A 22,450-nucleotide genomic window follows, 5' to 3' on the forward strand; every position below is an offset into this window, starting at 1 on the left:
GAAAAATATACAGTTAACACTGTATATTTGCTATAACACTGAATGGCCTTCCCAAGATCAAGAACAAAATAAGAATGTTCACTCTCATCACTTTTGTTTAACATCGTACTGGAGGTTCAAGTCTATGAAGTCAAAAAAGGAAAAGACATAAAAGTTATCCAAAGAGGAAGAAATAAAGTGTTTTTATTTGCAGATGACATAATTATGTAGAAAATCCAATGGAATCCACACACAAAAAATTACTAGAAGAAATAAGTGAGTTTCTCAAAGCTTCGGGATATAAGGTTAATATTAAAAAGTTTGTTATAATTCTATACACCAGCAAAGGAACTTTGGAAATTAAAATTACAAACAATAACAATACCATTTATAAAAGCATCAAAAATGTGAAATATATAACAATAATCTAACAAAATATGTGAAATATCTGTACACAGAAAAGTACAAAACATTGCTTAGAGATATTAAAGAATACCTAAGTAAATAGAGCGATAGACCTTGTTCATGAGTTGAACAAATAAATATTTTTAAGACTTCAATTTCCCCCAAATTGCACTATGGATTCAATGCAATCACATTCAAGATTTCAAAAGATTTTTTTAAAGAAACTGACAAGCCAATTCAAAAATTAACATGGGGACACAAAGACATAGATTAGTCAAAACAACTTTGCAAAAGAACAAGGTTGAAGGACTAGTACTACATGATTTCAGGATATATCATAAAACTACGCTATTCAAAATAGCGTGGTGGTGTAAAAATATACGAATAGATCAATGGAACAGAATAGAGAGTCCAGAAATATATGCATCATATATGGATAACTGATTATTGACAAAAGCACAAAGACAATGTAGTGAAGAAAGAATAATCTTTTCAACAAATATTCCTAAAACGATTGAATATCTAAAGGCAAAAAGAAAAAAAAATAATTTCAATACATGACACAAATTAACCCAAAATGAGTCATAGATTGCCATGTAAAATCTAAAACTATAAAATTTCCAGAATAAAACATAGGAGAACATTTTTGTGACCTTGAGTTAGGCAACAAGTTTTCAGAAACAATAGTAAAAGTATGAAATGGATTTCATCAAAATTTAAAACTTCTGCTTTTCTGAGTATACTGTTCAGAGAATAAAAAGGTAAGCCACAGACTGAAAAAAAATTATCAAAATGATATCTGATAAAGGACTTCTATCCAGCACATACAAAGAGCTCTCAAAACTTAACAATAAGAAAACAAATAACTAAAATAAAAATTCTCAAAAGATTTGTACAGTGACTTTATCAAAGAAAATAAGTGGATAGTAAATAATCACTATAGGTAAATAGGTAAAGAAAAACATCTGAGGATCATTTTTCATTTAGGAAATGCAAATTACACTGTAATGATATACCACTACACACCTATTAGAATGATTAAATTAAAAGACAGACTACACCAAGTTATGGCAAGGATAAGATGGAACTGGAACATTTGTACACTGCTGGTAGGAATGTAAAATGGGACAACTTTGGGAAACAGTTTGGTAGTTTCTTAAATAGTTAAACATACTCCTACTGAATGATCCAGCCATTATACTCTTAAGTATTTAACCAAAAGAAGAGAAATCCTATGTTCATACAAAGACTTGCGCTTGAATGTTCAAAGTAGCTTTATTTGTAAGAGCCAAAAACTGAAAACGACCCAAATGTCATCAACAGGTAAATGAACAAACAAATTGTGGTATACCCATACAAAGAAACAATACTCAACATTTAAGAAGACTGAAAAATTGACGCAAGCAACAAGATATATGAATTTCAAAATGATCATGTAAGTGAAAGAAACTAGACCAAAAGTAAATAAGGCATTCTGTATGATTCCATTTATATAAAATACTACAAAATGCAAACTAAATCAGGTTGGTGGTTGTCTGGGGAGAAGCCACTAGGGAGGAGCATGATGAAATCTGGGGGGATGATGGATATGTTCACTATCTTAATTGTGATGGTGATTTCAAGGGAACACGTTTACATATGAGGAAACAACAATTGTACACTTTAAATATGTTCAGTTTGTTATATGAAATTAAACTTCAATAAGGTTGTTAATAAAAGAAAATACCTCTTGTCTTCCTAAGGACGATACAACTTTTTCTTTATATATAAAATTGGTGCTAGCTTATGTACAACAATATGGAAAGGCTTCCTTTGAAGTAGAATAACCTGTACAGTGATGTAGAAAGGGAGTAGAAACACTGAAAATAGAACGAATTTTCTAATTCCATCAGTTTCTATTCAGCAATATTTCCCTGCTTGGCTCAGTTTGTTCTAGAACTGAGTGTCTTCATTCTTTGATCCTGTATGTTTCTGCATCATAGCATAGTATAACATAATTGAGAAGAGGTCATCTACAAAGGGTATATACTTTAGGGGAAAAAAATTCTCTTAGTCCCTCTGGGCCGTTTACCACATGATTCTAACAAATACTATTCTGAAGGATGAAAGGCGTTAAGCCATCTTTTGGTAGAGAAAAGATGAAGCAATAATAACCAATTCAGGAACCAATAATGAATTGTGAACTAGTTCACAGAAAAGATCATCCAATTTCTAATTATTTCCTGGGACATCCCAATTGCTCCAAAATGTGAGAATGGGGTGTTAAGGGTCTGTGTGTAAGTATGTGTAAGTGGTGGAGCCTGGAGAGAAACAAGAATTTTAAAAAAAACAAGGAGTGGTAGCTTTTAATATTGAGAACGTTTCTTGATTCCAATATGGTCTTTCCTCTGCTCTATTTCTTCATATTCTCTGTTTCCCATGTGTATTTCCCCTTTTCTGCTCTCTGCCTACAGTTGGGCAAGCTGTCCATTGTCTATCTTCTATGTGGTCTTTGAGGGTGAGGGGAAGCACTGAGGTAGAGATGACTGAGAACAGAGGACAGCCAAGGCTTGGAGAGGAGTGAAACTTTAAAACAAAAAAGGGAAGTGGAATCAAAGGCTAGCAGGGAGGCTTGGGACAAGTTAGGTAAAAAAATAGAGAGAGAGATAGAATCAAAACTCCTGATGTCAAAGTGTTAAACAGCTGTAGCCCCAGTCTCTGCTAAGGAGTTCTGCAGTCAGCTAGTAACAGGCAGTTCTCAGGGCTCTCACAGGTTGCACCTAAGTGACAAAGAATGGCTTAAATTCCAGGAGAGAATTCGAAGGCCTTCTCCTCCTTTGCTTTCAGAGTCTTCAAATTCACTGTGCTCTCAATAGATTTGCCTTCTTCTGACATATACTGAATGCAGTTAAAATGCAGTTCTCAGCAAAAACAGCTCCCCCTTGTATGTATGCACAGGTGCCTGAAGGGTACTCCTGGGAAACAGCTCCCCGCAGTCTAAACCTGCATGCAAAGAGGAATAAGAACGTAGATTTACTGTCACCTTGTGTCATGAATTTAACCTTGTCTTAAAGCTTCAGATCAGTAATAAATTTGGGAAGGAAAACTCAAAAGAAGCTCTGAATAGGTAACTGGGCAACTCCCAGTGTGAGAGAGGTGGGAAGGAGACTTTCAGAAATTCCCCAAGCAGGTTCAGTGAAGAATAGGAAACTCACAAGTGGGGCTTCAAAGGAGAACCGTCCTCCCAGAGCCATGGGTGGCTGGGTTTCCTCCGAGACAGTCCCATCCAGAATGGGGAACTGGAATGGGCACTTGCTTGCTTGATGAATTCCTGTGGAGAGTGACATTTCTGAGTTGATGGTGAAGTCATTGTGGTCATTTTAGATTAGATTCACAAAACTAAAGACCCAAAAGAGATCTTTGACATCCCCTCAATGATTTTTCAGAAATGTTTACTGAAGCCTAGACATGCTACATAAGCTGTCTATCAAAGGTCATGCATGTAATTAGTGGCTAGAGAACAGGTGTTTTGATTCTCAAACAATTGCTCCTCCACCAAGGGCTTAACCTGATTTATTTCCCTGTAAGCCAATACTCCAGCTTAACACACATCCATAAAAACTTACCAGATCATCTGTGCTATTAATTCTCAGCATCTGGCCATCCAAAGACAAGCAGTTCTCCTGGCTTTTTTCCCAATTCAGTGAGCCAGAGGAAAATAGGTAACAGTTTTCTTCATGCCAGAGCCAGTCTTGGGGACAAGGACCTAGGAAGTATAATATATCTAATCAGTGAGGTATGCCTCGGTAAAAATATTTCTACAATTCTTAAATCAATTCTCCTCTTGTGACTCTCACATATGCCATTTCTTCTTACTTAGAATTATACCCAGACTCTGCAAATTTCTCAATAGCCTCAAAGTCTTTATTTCGACATTTTTTGTAGAAAAAGAAAGTATGCTAATTTTGATAAACTAAATTAAAGTAAGCCTATTAAAAAGTAAAGCTTGAGCTGGGATGTAATTTTAGAATCTGATCTATTTTTTAAAGTTATGTTTGGAATAATGGAAGTGAGAGTTTGGAAAATGGATATTTAATAGCCTTTCTGCTATTACAAAGGTATGCTTATGTATTTTAAAACTTCAGGTCTTTGAATAACAGATTTAGGCTTAAATCCTGTGCCTCCTGCTTCTAGATGTGTGCTGTCCAATACAGTAGCCACATGTGACTCTTGAGTTCTTGAAATGTGGCTAATCTGCATTAAGATGTACTGTAATTGTAAAATACAGACCTGATTTTGAAAACTTAATACAAAAAGAGACTGTAAAATATCTCATTAATAACTTAATACTTATTAGTGTTGAAATAATATTTCAAATATATTGAGTTAGAATATGTTACTAAAGTTAAATTCATCTGTTTCTTTTTTGTATTTTAATGTGGTCACTAGAAAATTTACTGTTGCATACGTGGCACACACTGTGTCTCTTTGGAAAGAGATGTTCTAGGGAAAACAGTATATTAACACTAAGTGAGATCTCAATTTCAATAAGATTTCAGAAAATAGGGAGAAGTTTTCAGCAGCGAAATTCTGAGGGAGTCCAAAATACCCAACTCAGGGCTTAGACACTAGGCAAAATATGCCAATGTCAACATGTTTACGGATATTTTAAAGAACCCTCAAATCATCATCATCCTTCTCCGCCTCCTCCCCTTCATCCTCTTCCTCCTTCTCCTCCTCCTCCTCATCTCTTCTGTGTATTAGTAACCCATGGAATCTCTTTAATGGGAAAATGAACCCTTTGGTCTACTCTGTGACCAAAAGATGAAAAATTAAAATCTTTGAGAAACACAAGATTTCAATTTGAATTTTCATTGTGACATAAAACCATTAGGCAATTTTATAAGAGTAGGCTTTCCCAGAGAGGACAAAGCAGGAGGGTGCTGAACTATGAAAGATGAAAGTGAATGAGAAAGGGCATACAAAAGGCCATGATGAAAGCAGTGAATGCAAGCTTCTTACTTCTTAATTTGCCTAGTCCCATATTACATAAAAGGAAAGGATATATTGGTCTTTGTGGACTAAAGGACAGTCTAGACAGGGTTTCCAAGGTATCATAAAGTGAGGAAGACAAATCTCAGAATGTTGTATTCAAACTACCTGTATTTCTTTTAATGATTTTAATACTCACAAATATCACTATGTGCCAAAAACTCTTGGCAGTACTTTAGCCTATATTAACTCATTTAATCCTCCTAGCAACACTATGAGATATGTTCTATTCATTTTCTTCATTTGACGGATAATGAGAAAGGGAATTTGAAGCTCGGCAGTGTAACTCTATTGTTGTGTTTAATCACCACATCACACTCCCTCAAACTTGTGAGTTGGACTCGATTAAGAAATATTTATTGATGCCCTTCAAGATATTTTGATAAAGATCTTTGGGTAAACCTGGAACCTGACATTTTTAACAAGCTACTTTGGTGATAATTTTGTACCCTAAGGGTTGAGAACCACTATTAATTCTGGGGCTAAATGCAAAGTCTGTTACTGTGAAGACACTGCATCTTTCTAACTGGATGACCTCAAGCAAACCCCATATAGTAATTTCTCAGAGTCTCTCCTTCTTCATATATACTCCAAGGACCACAGACTTGTTAGTAGGAAAGATAAAACTTGTCTCAAACTTAAGAAAACTGGCATATTTTTTCCATATGGTATCTTACTATTAATGTTTTTGTCTCAAAGCTGCTTGATGAAAAGCAGTACTTTATTTGGTATCTCTACTAATTGACCTTTATCTGACTCTATCAAGGAATGGAACATGCTGACTGGTATATCTGCTAATGAAAGACATATCGTTTATTATTTCTGATTAGTTGTCCATGCCTGGCATCTCTAGGAGATGGTTCTGAATGGTCCTGAAGTAGATTTGACCTCATACGACTGATAAAAACAAAACTGTTTTACAGCCTCACCTGTGAATAAACCGTTGGTTGGTATGTAGCTATGTCTGTTTATATAAACATTCATATCCTTGAGATACTAGCCTCTTTCCTTTAAGCCTCCTTTGAGATGGTGTACACTTTTATTTCCTCAATAGCTCCCTCCTTAAAGAGGTTAAATGCATGTTTGACACTTGTGAAAGATCAGTTTGTCTAAAGGTATCCAGTTACTTTGGAAATTTAAATATTGAAGGGATTTATAAACTGTAAAACTTTATACAAAACTACTTATCATTATTATTATCATTTAATTTAACTGAGTTTCAATTTTATCCTATAAAATAAAGGGATGGGTATCTGTGAACTGTTATTATATAGTCTTTATTCAAAGAAATTACGTGGTTGAGATTGAATTTTACAAGCAAGAAGCTGGAGAAACCTCTGCTATTAGTGATAGTTACTAATGCTGAAAATAGGATACTCATTCACACACCTCCAAGGAAGCAATATACCTCTGAAAGTGATTCCATCTTTCACTCTCCCTATAACTAAAAGCTTATACCTGATTTAATTATACACAGTAGAAAGGTTAATTAAAACAGGTAACTTTCATTATCATCTCCTGCTTATAGATGCTGATATTTCTGCCTACCTTCTAGATTGTGAGGAAACAGCTGAGATCAACTCAGTTCTTCTCGTATAAACTGACTTCTTGGGCCCCTCATATTTTTGTTTTACCTGAAGTATCTACCTAACAGTTCCAAGCCAGCCAGATTGATTCAATTTAAATTGACCTAGTTCCCTTCAAGACACTGTGCCATAGAATAAAGCTAATGTGGAAGTAGAGGTCCCAGAGACAAAGGGGACTCCTTAGAAAAAGAAATTAACCATTAAGATACACTGAAATGGAAAGGATAAGGGTGGGAGTGTTCTTCCAGAAAAATCTTAAAACCAAAATTTTAAAAAGATGAGTCTCTTGTGAAGAAGGAAAACTTAAATCCACCGAATGTGTGGTTAATTAAATCAGATTATCTCAAGAATTTGGCATAGGGTAGGGTGAGGATGACAAAAATAGAGAACTTTGGTGTAGAACATTAGGAATGAATAATGATACATATATCAATATGCCAATTTTGTGCCTAGAGACATTTACAAAAAAGGTTAAGATTAACAAGGAAGCTTCCATTATGTCTCTTCACCCGTCCCTGCCCCATACCTGAAAAGTTTGCCGCTTTCTTCAGAGCTTCTTGGAGATTCAGGTTCTGGAGACGAAGTTCCATTAGTTCTTTGGATTTCTCATCCAGCTTGTGGGCAAGGGTTTCTATCATGTCTTTGAGTTCCCTTTGTGACTCTTGGGAAGATTTTTCTGCCTGCCGCCGGGCTAAGATCTGCCCCTCCAGGATATGTTCCTGCTGAGTAAGGTTTGCTTGCTGTTGCTGTAGGTCATCAGACACCTGGGATACTAAATCAGAGCTGAATTAAGACTCCATTACCAAGCCCCAATAAAAATCTCTCCACTGGATTTTGCGGAAATCAAAAAACTGAATCAAATAATCTAATTTGATGACAGAAAAACTAGAAAATGACCCCAAACTGGAAAATGACCCAAATTTACTCAGAAATTATGGATTTGAAAGTTATTTGATATTCCTGTAATACTTTTTTGTGATAGTTAACAACCTTGTGAAATTACAGTTGTACATTATTATTAGTCATGTTGGAGGTACACCACTTCCCCCCTAGTGCCCTTCCCCCACCCCCCCTTTCCCCTGGTAACCACCGATCAATTCTCTTTGTCTATATGTTAACTACCACCTATGAGTGGAGTCATACAGATTTCGTCTTTCTCTGTCTGGCTTATTTCACTCAACATAATACCATCAAGGTTTATCCATGTTGTTGCGAATGGGATGACTTTGTCCTTTTTTAAGGCTGAGTAGTATTCCATTGTATATATATATATACCATATCTTCTTTATCCAATCATCAGTTGCTGGGCACTTAGTTTGGTTCCATGTCTTGACTATTGTGAATAATGCTGCAATGAACATAGGGGTGCACGGGACTTTTGGAATTGCTGATTTCAGGTTCTTAGGATAGATACCCAGCAGTGGGATGGCTGAGTCATAAGGTATTTCTATTTTTAACTTTTTGAGAAGTCTCCATACTGTTTTCCATAGTGGCTGCACCCGTTTGCATTCCCACCAACAGTGTATGAGGGTTCCTTTTTCTCCACAGCCTCTCCAACATTTGTCACTCTTGGTTTTGGATATTTTTGCCATTCTAAGAGGTATAAGGTGATATCTTAGTGTAGTTTTGATTCCTGCAATATTTTTTTAATGTTAGGAAGTATCTGTCACAGATACTTGTAATTAAAAAAAAAATACCAGAATTTTACTTGTTATTGAGAGCTACACACAAGTTAAAAGCAATTCCAAGGTAGGTAGTAAATCAGTGGCATAAACAAAATATAGACAATCTAAAATAGAGGCCAACCAGACTCAGTGTTTATTAGTGGGAATTGTCATTAATGATTTATTCTGTCACTTCATTTGTCTGTCATCTCTCTACCCTTTCAGACTTCCTAACTTTATTTAAGGACCGTGATACTTGTTTCATTTTTGAGACACACTTCCACAGAATTATTTTAAATTGTGTCACAAGAGTCTCAAAACATTTTTTCTTCTTCACCACGGCACATTTTAGAAAGGCTGGAAATGAAATGAAGGTTGTGAAATCAAGAGGCAACAAATGTTAAGGGTCAAATGTTTCAGTTCTAGAAGCTTGATGGTCAGTAGAAGGCAGACTCCCTGGCTTGAAGGCCAGATTTGACACTGTTGCAAAGTGATCAGGGGCTCAGAGGAAGACTTCCGATAACCAACACTGAGTGAAAGGCCCTTTTCCCAATCATTATGAAAGGCCCTAAGTATTTATAGATGGAAAAAATAAATGGTTTGTGACCTTAAACAACAATTGAGAAACAAATTGCCCTTCAAAGTCCTTAGCAACCTGGATTCTAGAAAGCCAAAATAACTCAGATCTACAACCTAAATACACAGGCAGGTTAGATGGATGATTAGCGCCATTTTCTTTCCTTCTTGGCCACTCTAGCTTTCTTTTCATTTCTCTTCCTCTTAGCATCCTCTCTTTCCTAAACGCCTGTGTTATAAATTTGAAGTATGTTTTGTTTTAAATGTTTCGTTTATTAAGACAGTGTTTCTAGTTCTTAAGTTTAAATTGATATTTAATCATCACTGCTAAAACAACTGGAACTAAATGAAGCTTTTTTTTCTTTTGGGTCTTTCAGGTGATCTTGTGGATTAGTAACAAAATTATTTTCTTCCTTATCATTCTAGGATTTAAATAGGCTCTATCCATGAAATAATGAAAACAAAACAAAACAAAAACCTACCATGCATCATCTTCATTCTATGCCTCAATCTATTTGAGGGATAAGCACAATATACACATTCATCTTCGCACTCACTCTAGAAGCAGTTTGCCTGAAATGTATCTAAATCAAGATTGTTTGTAGTTATCAAACCAACTCATAAACCTTGTTTATAAACTCTCATTTTTTTCCTTTATCATTCCCCTGTTTCAGCACTTACATTGCATTATCAGCATTATAATAGTCACCAGTAATCCCAGGCAAAGGATCCCTAGAGTCACAGAAACAGGGCACCACCATCGAGAAGAAAGAAATTGAAGACCTAGAGTGACAGAAGATAGAATCAGGAAGACAAAAAGATGGGGGCACGTAATCAAACAATTCTTTGGATCCTGTCTGTGCTCAGTGCTTTTTATTCCTTACCTCTAGTCCTCCAAGGATTCTGCAAATAATTCATCATCCACATTTACAGATGAAAAATATAGACAGTTAAAGAATTTAAGTAATTTACCCATGGCCACACAAACACAATTTAAGAGCCAGAATTCAAGACCAGATATTTGGCTCTAAGTATCCGATTCTAAAGCTTACACCTTGTCTATTGGCCCTACAGTAATTCTTCAAGAAACTCTCAGTCCAGCTTGATTGAATCAACTTCATCCACAGGGCAGAGAGTCTGACATTTTTCATACAGATCATGTGTATGCATGCTCACACACACACACACACAATTGTGTTTTATAAGCAACATACCATAAATAAATGTCAGACATCAAGCAAACAAGCTTTAATCAATTAATCAAATGAGATCACTTCAAAGAATTACAACATAATTTTGTGCTATTCAATTTTTATTCCACTAAAATTACATCTTAGAATTGGGGTTATTGACCAAAGAAAAATAGGTATGAAACTTCTATATTCACTTGACTCATATTAATGTCATGTATTACACTCACACCAACTGTGGCCTGTTGTTAACGAAAGAAAAATTCACCATATTATAAAAACAAATAAATCATGTAGCTCACAGGTGTATGAATATCTAGTTACGTATTCCATCACTAAAAAAACACAGATATTATTAGTTCAGCAGGAAAACATTTCATATAATGTATTTGGACTCCACATCTTATAAGATAAACAAGTCACTGATAATGTTATCCTCTATATACAACAGGAAACTGAAAGGCTCAGTGACTTGCTTAAGATCTCACAGATGTTGAGACCCAAACATAGGTCTTTAATCCAATTGTCAACAGCAACATGAATTCAAACATTACATCACACAATTTCCATTGTGAATGTGCAATGATCTAAGCCAATCAGTGATCATATATACTTAGAGTTCTCATGTGTCAAAAGCACTTCTGTTAGACTCGACAGAAGATACAAACAAAATAGAAATTTTGACAGGGAAGAATATGGTTCATTCACTGATTCAATAGTTATTAAGGCCCTAGAATGTGTGTGGCAAGTTGTGCGAGAAGAAGTAAAAGATAGTGTGTCTCTTGCAAATAATTGCCTGATCCTAACCACAGGGACAAATATTTCTGTAAATCTATCGACCAACTTTTCCCTCTTGTCAGTATTCATTTCGTATTATAGGATATCAAGTGTGTCCACCACTCTTGAGTGATGAAATGCCTGAACTTTCAGAAGAAAATCACTGGAACTGCACCTATGCCGGGAAGACACATGTTCCTATTTTCTACAGGCCATCTTTTCTCCCATCTCCTTGGTAGGCACAGACCATCAATCCAATCCTCACTCCCACTAGTAATTTTCTAATCAGAAAGCAGTCAAATCCCTTGCAGTAGGCAACTGATCTAACCAGGTTCTGAGAGAAGAATTAATTTCATAATTGTAGTAAACGTCAAGCACTTACTATTTACTGCATGAACAATGAATGAATAAGTAAATGACTATTTTAACTGATAGGTCTACCTATAAATGTCAGAGCCATTTTCAGACCAAGTTAGATCATCAGCTCAAATGTTAAAACATACCATGTTCACACTTATTTCCCCTATTGAGTGAAATTTCTATCTTGTTTGTGGAAACATGATCTAGAATTTCTTTATCTAAATTTCTGATAATACTTGTATGTCTTAGCCTCTTCATATTTTGTTTCTTTCTCTAAGAATGGATATAAAATAGAAAGCAATTTATCCAGATTTTCTGTGGAGTTGGTGTTTTGAATTAGTTTATACTTAAGCAGTTTAATGTACTGTATACACCAAACAAATTATAATATTTAAAAGCATTGGTGTAGGATAAAATATAATTTATATGAAGCTATACTGAATATCATTTAATCTGCTTTGGATAATTCATAAAATATATCAAGTTTTGCAATGTGTCAAGGACACTATTATAAAAATTATCATTGCTTACACTGGGTGAATTCAACATTTCCTGAACCTTCTGATGGATTGGATTCTAGATAAACAGGAGTTTGTGATAGAATTGTAGTTCTACCATTTACTAGCTGCATGAAATTGGTTAATTTAGTTAATTCTCCTGATCTCCAGTTAGTCCTCTGTAAAAGGGAGATAATAATAGTCCTAATATCAAGGTATTATTGTGAAGATTCAAAGAAATAATGCATGTAAAGCAAATAGCATAGAACATAGCCTATAGTAAATGCTCAATAAATGTTAATCATCGTCTACTATATCATCATTCATACCAAGTTATCTCATCATCACCATCATCATCATCATTCTATCTGAACTGTTTTTCTAAGTGAATGTTATTAATTCTATATTTTCCCATACTCAGATGTTTTAGCTTTCTAATCCTGTATTCAATTAATTTACATATTTAAGCCAATCCTGAGACTCTGTCCCTCTACACATTCACCCACTACTAGTACCTTTAGCTTTCTCTCCATTTGCCTTCTGTTCAGGCTGATCCTTCACAGTTTTGCTCTTGAGGTCATCAAAAGTCATTTCTAAATTCATTCCAAGAATGAGAGAGTGAAGCAGTGAGGACCTCTACGAAGTAAAAATTTGTGAGCTTCTGCTGGAGTGTTTAAATAGCTACTGCTCTCTAATGGAAGAATGACTCAATCATTGTAGGAGGAAGGAGAGGCTTTGCTTCATATTGGGAAGTTGGCTGACGAAAATTCTTCGGTTATCTATTGCAGCTGGGGAAAGTGGTGATTCTGATAGTGTTTCAACATATTTCACTAAGTAATTTATGAAAGGGAAAACAGTATTTTCCATGAGCATTAGAGGAGAGTCACTTGTACTTACTCTTCAGATAAGGAAATTGAAATTCCAAGAGAATAAGTCACACTAAATTTGCAAAAGAGTGTGTGTTTAGATTAGATTATTTGATTCCAATGCCCCTATTTGTTTACTTCACTGTAGCAGAATGTTTCTATATGGTATTTTTCATAAGTCTCAAATTTTCCTTTTTAATTTTGACTGTTTTAACTGGCAATGGGCTTAGGAATTTTGGGGTTAACCACATAGGTCTACTTTCACTAGTCATGATAACCTGGGTAATTTTAGAACTTAATTAGGGGCACTATTTCATAGAACGGCAGTATTACATAGAAACAGAGAACACTTTGGAGCCAGGTGGAGCTAGTTTCAGATCTTTCCTTTGCTATTCCCTTGGTCTGTAATCTTGGGGAATTGCTTAACACTCTGAACTATCTCTTTGCCTATGAATTGGGACATTATAATGTTCACTTGATAATGATGATGTTGCTGTAGGGATTCAAATGAGATATTTGGAGAAAATGCTAAGTTTTGTACTTCAAACATAATAAGAATTCAATAAATGATAGTTAATAATATTAGCATTAGTGATATTCAGCGCAGCTGAATTGCCTGGTAAAGAATATGTTTTATGCATGAGTGACTTGAGTCAAAAAGACTCTTCAATGGACTCCTCATAAGTACACCTATATGTATTTATTGACAGAATTCTCATCTATTTTGTCTTCACCTCCTAACCAGAAAATAAATGTCTCATTGAAGTTTACATGCTTTAAAAAAAATCCTTATCTATTAGAGATATCTTCTGAAGTATTTGTGAGTAAAATGATATGATACCTAGGATTTACTTTAAACTAACCCAGGAAAAAATAAAAGAAAGAGTCTACATAAAACAAGATTAGAAATATATATATAAATAAACAATCTAGGAAACTATTAGGAAAAATCACCAATATCAACAGCCTAATTACGATTCCATTTTCCTCCTCCTCTCTGGGTTTTCTTATTTCCTTTTTCTGTGCAGGGTATCTGAGACCAGACTGATATGGTTTATCTGTGATTTAAACTTTTACTCTATGATGCAGTTCACAAAAGAACTAAGCATGTAACAAATATAGTCATGTGCCTCATAGTGACATTTTGGTCAACGACAAACTGCGTATGTGACCGTGGTCCTATAGATTATAATGGAGCTGAAAATTTTCTATAGCCTGGTGACACTGTAGCTGTAGTAATATCATAGTGTAACACATTACTCACATGTTTGTGCTGATGCTGGTGTAAACAAACTTACTGCACTGCCAGTCATATAAAAGTAGAGCACATAAGGGGCTGACCCCACAGCCTACCAGTTAAGTTTGGCACCCTCCACTTTGGTGGCCCAGGTTCAGCTCCCAGAGCAGACCTACAATACTCATCAGCAGCCATGTATGGTGGTGACCCACATACAAAATAGAGGAACACTGGCACAGATGTTAGCTCAGGGAAAATCTTCCTCTGCAAAAAGAAATAAATAAATAAAAATAGAGAACGTAAAATTATGGCCAGTACCTGATACTTGATAATGATAATAAGTGGCCATGTTACTGGTTTATATATTTATTATACTATACTTTTTATAATTAGATAAAATAATGATAGAGTGTACTTTTTCTGCTTATAAATGTTTACTGTAAAGCAAATGCTGTGTTAGGACAGCAGCAGCCTCATATAGCTCATGTTTACCATGTCTTTTGATTGCATCATTTTCTCTTGCTCTTCATTTAATTTTGTGTTGTTCTGTTCATCATGGCCACTAAGCATACAAATTCCACTGCTAATGTTGTCAGTAAGATGCCTCATAGAATGATTCACCTTAAAACTACATTAAAAGTGATTAAGAACTATGAAGGTGAAAAATCAGTGATGATTATTGCTTGCCACTCAGGCATATCCCATTCCACCATAGCTATGATCTTGAAGAACAAGAACAAAGTGATGCAAGCTGTTAAAGGATCTGCTTCACTGAAGCCAATGAGACTAACAGAAATCCAAGAAGGACCTGTATCAGACATGGAGACATTTCTAACGACCTGGATTGAAGACAGACACAGAAACTTATACCTCGCAGTACTATGATGATCACAGCCGAAGCCAAAATATTTTTGGTCATGTTGAAAGAAAAAGCTGGACCTATGATGTTGAATTTATTCCTAGCTCTGGGTGTTTTAAACGATTCAAAAATCATTATTTATTATATAATGGGAAAGTGAGTGATGAGTCTGTGAGTGCTGATATGAAGGCAGCTGAAGAATTTGTGGAAACTCTAGTTAAACTGAATGTCGAGGAAGATTACTTGCCAGAGCAAATATTCAATGTGGATGAAAACTCTCAATGCTGAGAATGGATGCCTGGAAGGACTTTCACTCATAAGGAGGCCAAATCAACACCAGATTTCAAGGCTTTTTAGGACAGGATAACAGCCTTGCTTGGGGGCAATGTTGTTGACTACAAATTGAAACTCTTTGTGATCTGGCACAGTGAGAACCCCAGGGCCTTCAAGCACGTCAACAGGCACACACTGCCAGAGCACTGCAGGAGCAATGAAAAGTCGTGGGTGACTCAGTTTCTCTTCCAAGATGCCCTACTGAATTGCTAAGCTGCAAAATGGAGAAGTACTGTTTGGAGAATAACATACTTTCTAAGATTTTGCTTATTGTTGATAATGCTCCTGGACATCTTCCTTTTATTGGTGATCTTCATCAAATCAAAGTGGTGTTTCTCCCTCCAAACACCATCTCTTTTGACCCAATCAATGGATCAAGGAGTTTTGGTAGCTTTTAAGACATACTACCTGAGGAGGACCTCTGACTAGGCTATTGCTGCAACTGAGGAAGACACTGATGTAATTCTGGAAGGATTACAACATCTATGACTACCTCAAGAACCTTGATTGGGCTTGGGGGTGATGTCACCAAGGAGTGTATGAATGGAATCTGGGAGAACATACCCACGAGGTTCATCTATGACTTAAAAGGATTTTCCAAGGATGAGGAGATTGCAAAAATCGAAAAGGCTGCAGTTGAGACAGCAAACAACTTTAACCTGAGTGTGGATGAGGATGACATTCAAGAACTCCTAGAGGTGGTTCCTGAGGAATTGACTAATGAGGAGTTGTTGAAACTAGAACAGGAACACATAGCTGAAGAAGAGGCAAGAGCAAAGGAAACTATAGGAGAAAAAAAGACTACCAAGAAAATTCACAGTGAAGGGTTTAGCAAAAGGTTTGATGATGTCAACAACTTCCTTAAAAAGTTTAAAAACATGGACACCAACAACAAAAGGTTTCCTTTAAAAGAGAGGAAAGTTCATGGTGCATTATCTGCTTACAAGCAAATCTATGATGAAAAAAATGAACAAATCAGGAAAACCGCCATGGACATATTTCTGAAAAGAGTGACACTCCCTCAAGAAGAGCCTCAGGCAAGTCCTTCAGGAGGTGTTCCAGAAGAAGGCATTGCTATCACAGGAGATGACAGCTCTGTGTGTGTTATTGTCCCTGAAGACCTTCCAGTGGGACAGGATGTGGAGGTGGAAGACAATGATATTGATGATCCTGACAGTGTAGGTCTAGGCTAATGTGTGTGCTTGTGTCTTAGTTTCTAACAAAAATATTTTTGTACAGCTGTACAATGTATTTGTGTTTTAAGCTAAGTGTCATTACAAAAGAGTCAAAAACCTTGAAAAAAATAAAGTTTATAGAGTAAAAATGTTACAGTAAACTAGGGTTAATTTACTATTGAATAAAAAAACTCTTTATAAATGTATCATTGCTTTTATAAATCTATTATACTGTAAGTATACCATGTTTATAAAGTCTACATTAGTGTACAGTAATGTCCTAGGCCTTCACATTCATTCACCACTCACTCACTGATTCTGACAGAGCAACTTCCAGTCCTACAAGCTCCATTCTGGTAAGTACCCTACATACGTGTACCATTTTTTATCTTTTATACCATATATTTACTGTACATTTTTTATGCTTAGATACACAAATACTTACTATTGTGTTACAACTGCCTACAATATTCAGTACAGTAACAAGCTGTACAGGTTTGTAGCCTAGGAGCAATAGGCTATCCCATACAGCCTAGGTGTGTAATAGGTTATCCCATCTAGGTTGTATAAGTACCCTCTATGTTGTTTGCACAGTGATGAATCACCTAAGGATGCACTTCTCAGAATATGTCCCCATTGTTAAGCAATACATGACTATATCGTAGTCAAATCAGCTGTAATAAATCAATGTTACTTACCTTTATTACCCAAGCCTCATCCCACCTTGCTCGACTGTGAGTGCCAGGAAGCAAGACTGGATACATTTTTGCATTCACCATGGTGACTTTCACATAAATGAAATCTTAAGAAATTGTTTTTAATGATGAATTGATAAATACTGAAATGATATCACAACGAAGAGGACACCTTACCATTTCCCACAGTGACTCAGTTATTTCAGATGTCATAGATATTCTAGTAGATTAAGATGAGACATATAAGTACACTTGTTGATGAAATGGACATGACACATATTTCATGTGAGCACGTCAAATCCTAGTAGCCTTTTATGGGTTGTCCTGAGGAGAGTCTCAGAAGGATATATGTGGCTATATAGTTAAAACACCCAAACATAAACACAGCACTAGAAAGAACTACATTCTTTAAAGAAGGTCTAAGGTTGAGCTAGATCTTTCAGACTTCTGGTATTCACATCCGCACATCAGCCAGGAGACCCAGGAGAGCATAATTATCCACTGTCCTTTGGGTCAACACCCATAGGAAGCTCAGTAAGAGGTCCAGGACTGATGATGAGTCCTACAAATCCAGTACTCCATTCTAATACAATTTATTCTTTTTTTTCTTAAAAAAAATTCTCTATACTTAACATCTACAAGTGAGATAGCCACATCATTTTTTTCTCTCCTCATTTTATATACTCTAACAGTGCACTGTATTGATTTTCAAATCTGTTAATGTTATTCCATCTCTCCAACAAAATTACAAGCCCTTTAAGAGTGAAGACAGATCTTCTTCTATGAAGAAAAGCTCATTCTTTCCTACCACCCTAGTGTACCATATAACTTGTGTAATATTCCACAAACAATAGACAGTTAAAATGTGAGATTCTTAACTATGAGGACAGCAACAGTATAAGCTGGATTTTTATAATACAAAGAAATTTAAGGAAAATATATCTCAATTCTTTCATTTTGAGACAGTTGAACTAAAGCCCAAAAGGTTTAAGTAATTTACTGAATATCTCTTTTCTGTCTGATGCTAGACAAGAACTCAGCTCATCGTTCTTTCAGCTATGTCAGTTAATGAGACATAGTTACATCTTCTAAGAGATACTATAAATGCAATATGAATCTCTGTCAAAAGGATTCATTGAGGGACTTTTCAGATCACCTAAGCAGAGAATATACATTTCATAAAAGACTTCAAAAGTACAGTGTGAGGTAGAGGACACTGACACTATGGTCATCCTGAAATCTCTTCTTGACTTCCCTCAAACCAGAAGCTCATATTGAGGAGTCACAATGTGGAGAGTTTGAAAGGTAGATCAATCACCGCCTTCTGCATGATCTGGCTCCTCTGCACTGCCATTTTTTGCCTTTCACTATTCAAGGCTGAAAGAAACAAGTGAGTTCCTCTCTTCTTTTATTGTGCTAAAACATATTAACATAATATTTTTACCATTTTAATCATTTGTACTTGTAGAGTTCAGTGGTATTGAGTACATTCATATTGTTGTGCCACCATCACCACCAGCCATCTCCAGAACTTTTTCATCAGCCCAAACCGAAACTCTGATCTGTTAATAACTCCTATGATAGTTAATTTTATGTCAACTTGACTGGGCCACAGAGTGCCCACACATTTGGTCAAACATCCTTCTCAGTGTTTTTGGATGAGACTAACATTTTAATCAGTAGGGTAAAGCAGATTTCTCTCCATAATGTGATTGAGCCTGATCCAATCAGTTGAAGACCTGAATAGAAGAAAACAACTGACCTTCCTGCAAATAAGAAAAAATTTCCCAGCAGATTGTCTTCATATTGGAACTGCACCATTGACTCTCCTCGGCCTTGAGCCTGCCAGCCCACACTGTAGATTTGAACTTGCCAGCCTCCATAATTGCATGAGCCAATTCCTTATAATAAATCTCTTTCTCTATTCACACATATCCTGTTGGTTCTGTTTCTCTGGAGTACCCTAATACAACTACCAATTCCTTCCCCCTCGCAGCCTCTCAAAACTACCATTGTATTTTCTCTCTCTATGAATTTCACTACTCTAGGTACCTCATATAAGTGGAAACATACAACATTTGTCCTTTGGTATCTGACTTATTTCATTTAGCATACTGTCTTCAAGGTTCATCCATGTTGTAGCCTGTGTCAGAATTTCCTTCCTTTTTTAAGAATGAATAATATTTTATTGTATGTATATACCACATTTTGTTTATCTGTTAATCCATTGAAGGACATATGGGACTCTCCTATTTTTAAAGATCCATGGAGACAATTTCTAAAATCCTTCTGTGGCAGATACCCAGATAGATGACAGATTTTAAGTAGTTCTTATTATCCCCACCTCCTGGTGTTAATACCCTTGTGTAATGTCCCCTTGAGTGTGAGTGTCACTTGTAGTACAGCAAAGGTGATGGAATGAATGTGATTGTGTATATGTGATTATCTTGCTAAAATTCCTCTCTCTTCTCTCTCTCTTTCTGGCTGGACTTAAAGAAGCAAGTTTACATAAATCCTATAACCACAAAGAAATGAATTCTGCCTGAGGGAGCTTGGAAGAGTGTTCTTCCCCAGTTGAAGCTTCAGATGAGAACACAACCTAGCAGACACCTTGATTGTAGCCTTGTGAGACCCTAAGCAGAGGATGCAACTGAGCTTTACCCACACTTCTGATTCACAGATACTGTGAAATAATAAATGTGTGCTATTTTAAATTGCTGCTCACATAATTTGTGGTAATGTGTTACATGGCATATAAAGCCAATAATTCTGTGATAAACTTTATTCTTTTGTGTTTTTAAACTTCTTTAATTCTAATCCTATCACTGACTTTCAATGCCTCGAGGATGCCTCTCAATACTTAGGCTGCAATCTTGACTCATAAGACAGAGACTCTTCCTAGTGGAGCTCCCAGTGGTTGTAGGATGGAACTGGTTTCTCCTGTCATATTATCTATTTTTCAAGCCATGGCTGTGGCCCAACCCACTGCTCAGCTCTTTATAGCTCATTCTTTATGCACCAGAGTGATAATAGTCCCATGTCTATTTCTCTGAGGCACAGAGTCTTCTCTGGGAACCTATTGTAAGCCGTTTGACTTAGGCAAGGTCAAAAGGAGAATAACCAAAGGGACCAGAAATAAGTAATTATTTAGCCCCACTTGTTACAGCTATTGTATAACAATTCCCTGAAGCATAGGTGAAAAGGCCTGTGTACATGTACCCTCCATTGGTTCCACTCCAAGTCTTTAACAACCTGGGTATAAGCTAATGATTTACAAGCTCAATGGAACTACAACAAGATTGTGTAATATTGTAAGATCATTCTCCTCTATCTCAACTACCTGCCCTTCCAATGTGTACCTTCTTCAGTCTTCCTACCTGAATCTTCTTTCCTCTCTCCTCATTCTGTAAACGGAAGCTTTGATAGCAAATGAGTTTAGAGCTAAAATTTCCAAGGCCATAATCACTTTCATTAAGATAAACAGAAATTCTATTTCTCCAGGGAAAAATACATTGAGAAAAAAATGGTAGTAGTAATTCTATGAAAGAAAAGTAACATGTAGGTCATTAACAGAATACTATTTTGTTCAAACCTATTAGGAAGCTGGAGGGCAAAATGATGATAGCAATCACATAGCAAGAAAGTGTAATGGGGGAAAATAGTTATGTTAATTGGCAAACCTGTTCATGCAGGTGAAGGCTGGCATGATTGGGAGCAGACATGGCTAGAATTGCAAGAGGAAATATTCAAGAATTGGAGCACTATGAAAGCTAAAACATGGTCATGGAAACAATACTCATGAGAGGCATGAAGGACATCAGTTATCCAGCACATGGAAGGTGAAGGTCATCGACAAAATTGAGTGTAAATCAAGATAATCTTAGTCAACACTTACGAAATACTTGTTATATCAGGGCAATAATATGCACTTCACACACATTAACTTCTTTAATCTCTAAGTCTACAAAGTAAAATTATTATTATTATTATCCCATTTTATATAGGATGAAACTGAACCAACAGAGAGATGTAATAACTTGCCCAAGATAATAGTGCTGATAAGTGACAAAGCAAGTATTTAATCCCAGACAACCTAGCTGGATTCTTAGCCATGATACTCTGCAGTCTCTCTGACAAGAGAAAGAGAAGGGAAAGGTTAATGATGCTACCCAGGTATAAATATTCTAATCAAAATGCCTTCATGTCTCTGATTGTATTTTCTCTATAATACAACATCTAGAGCAGATCAAGTGGGCATTCCACTCCTGTTTCCTGCATGGGAAAATCAAAGTGTGGAGAAACTACGTAATAATTTAGTGGAGGGCTAGGATTGGAGTTCTGCTCTCCTGTTCTATAAAATACCTCCCACCTGGCCAGGCTTTCCACTGAAATTCAGAAAATTCTCTTCATCCTAACCCCAACTTCTTCACATTTAAAAAAATAATGTAGTACTCACTTAGTTTTGGAATGGAATGATTTTGAATCACCAGTATCATACTGTGCTTTTCTTTCACTATTCGATTTTCTTATCTGAGAAAAAAAAAAATGTTTACAGCCTCCATTCTTATATCACATTGTCATGCTGTGTGATGGTTCTTAGAATCAACCCCAACCAACAGTCTCCCCTCAACACTCAGTACAGTTAGACATTCAGACTTAGAAAGGATCTGAAAGGTGGTTTTATTCTTCTTATGAGATAGATATGTCCCTATAAGCTAATGTCTAACTTTCTTATGAAATTCTTTGTATTTGTAAAAATTTTTTTAAATAATTTATGTTAAGTAAAAGATTAGCAGCTTAAGCATAAATGATTTATACAGCATTCATTTGTTCCTGTAAATATGTGTCTTTACAAACATTCTATGTCCTTTCCATGTGTGCCTATTTTTACTCTGACCTTAGATTTTATTTGTGAGAGAGAGAAAGAGATGGAGTGCACTGCAGATCTTGGAACCCAGTTTAAAAAATATGCCTGTCTGTCTGACGTGTCTGTTTCAATGGTAATTGAAGTCCAGGTACAAAGGGATTTCACAGACAGCACCCAGAAATTCTAATATTCCAACCTGCTTTCTCCAAAGGTGGTCTGGCTTTCCAGTTCATTTGGCAACTTTTCAGTCTACTCCAATGGTTAGGAATAAAACGAATGACCCAGAACAAGGAGAGTTGATTATCAACATAGTGAAGGGGAGGGTTTCAAAGAGCAAGAGAGGAGGGCTAATC

The 22,450-nt window shown here is 36.0% G+C and overlaps 1 protein-coding gene across 1 annotated transcript; it reads right to left on the reverse strand.

Moving 5' to 3' along the window:
* Positions 1-166: 166 nt before the first annotated feature.
* Positions 167-12,778, reverse strand: LOC106837409 (oxidized low-density lipoprotein receptor 1). Its single transcript, XM_014850924.3, has 6 exons — positions 12,581-12,778; positions 9,923-10,024; positions 7,528-7,773; positions 3,990-4,129; positions 3,579-3,694; positions 167-3,366 (listed from the first exon to the last, which is right to left on the reverse strand). The coding sequence occupies exons 1-6, from the start codon at positions 12,666-12,668 to the stop codon at positions 3,222-3,224; spliced, it is 837 nt and encodes a 278-aa protein (XP_014706410.1). The 5' UTR covers positions 12,669-12,778; the 3' UTR covers positions 167-3,221.
* Between the last annotated feature and the right edge of the window lie 9,672 nt (positions 12,779-22,450).

Source organism: Equus asinus, chromosome 22 (genome assembly GCF_041296235.1).
Source record: "Equus asinus isolate D_3611 breed Donkey chromosome 22, EquAss-T2T_v2, whole genome shotgun sequence".
Classification (NCBI taxonomy): Eukaryota; Metazoa; Chordata; class Mammalia; order Perissodactyla; family Equidae; genus Equus; species Equus asinus.

What these genes read in the sequence shown, in the direction of transcription:
- LOC106837409 (XM_014850924.3), bottom strand. Translation starts at nt 12,668, where the DNA reads ATGAATTTAGAAATGACTTTTGATGACCTCAAGAGCAAAACTGTGAAG. An exon ending in GAAAGCGGCAAACTTTTCAG is followed by an intron (nt 4,130 to 7,527) that starts GTATGGGGCAGG and finishes TATACTTCCTAG; the next exon opens with GTCCTTGTCCCCAAGACTGG. An exon ending in TCTCCTTTGAAGCCCCACTT is followed by an intron (nt 3,367 to 3,578) that starts GTGAGTTTCCTA and finishes CTTTGCATGCAG; the next exon opens with GTTTAGACTGCGGGGAGCTG.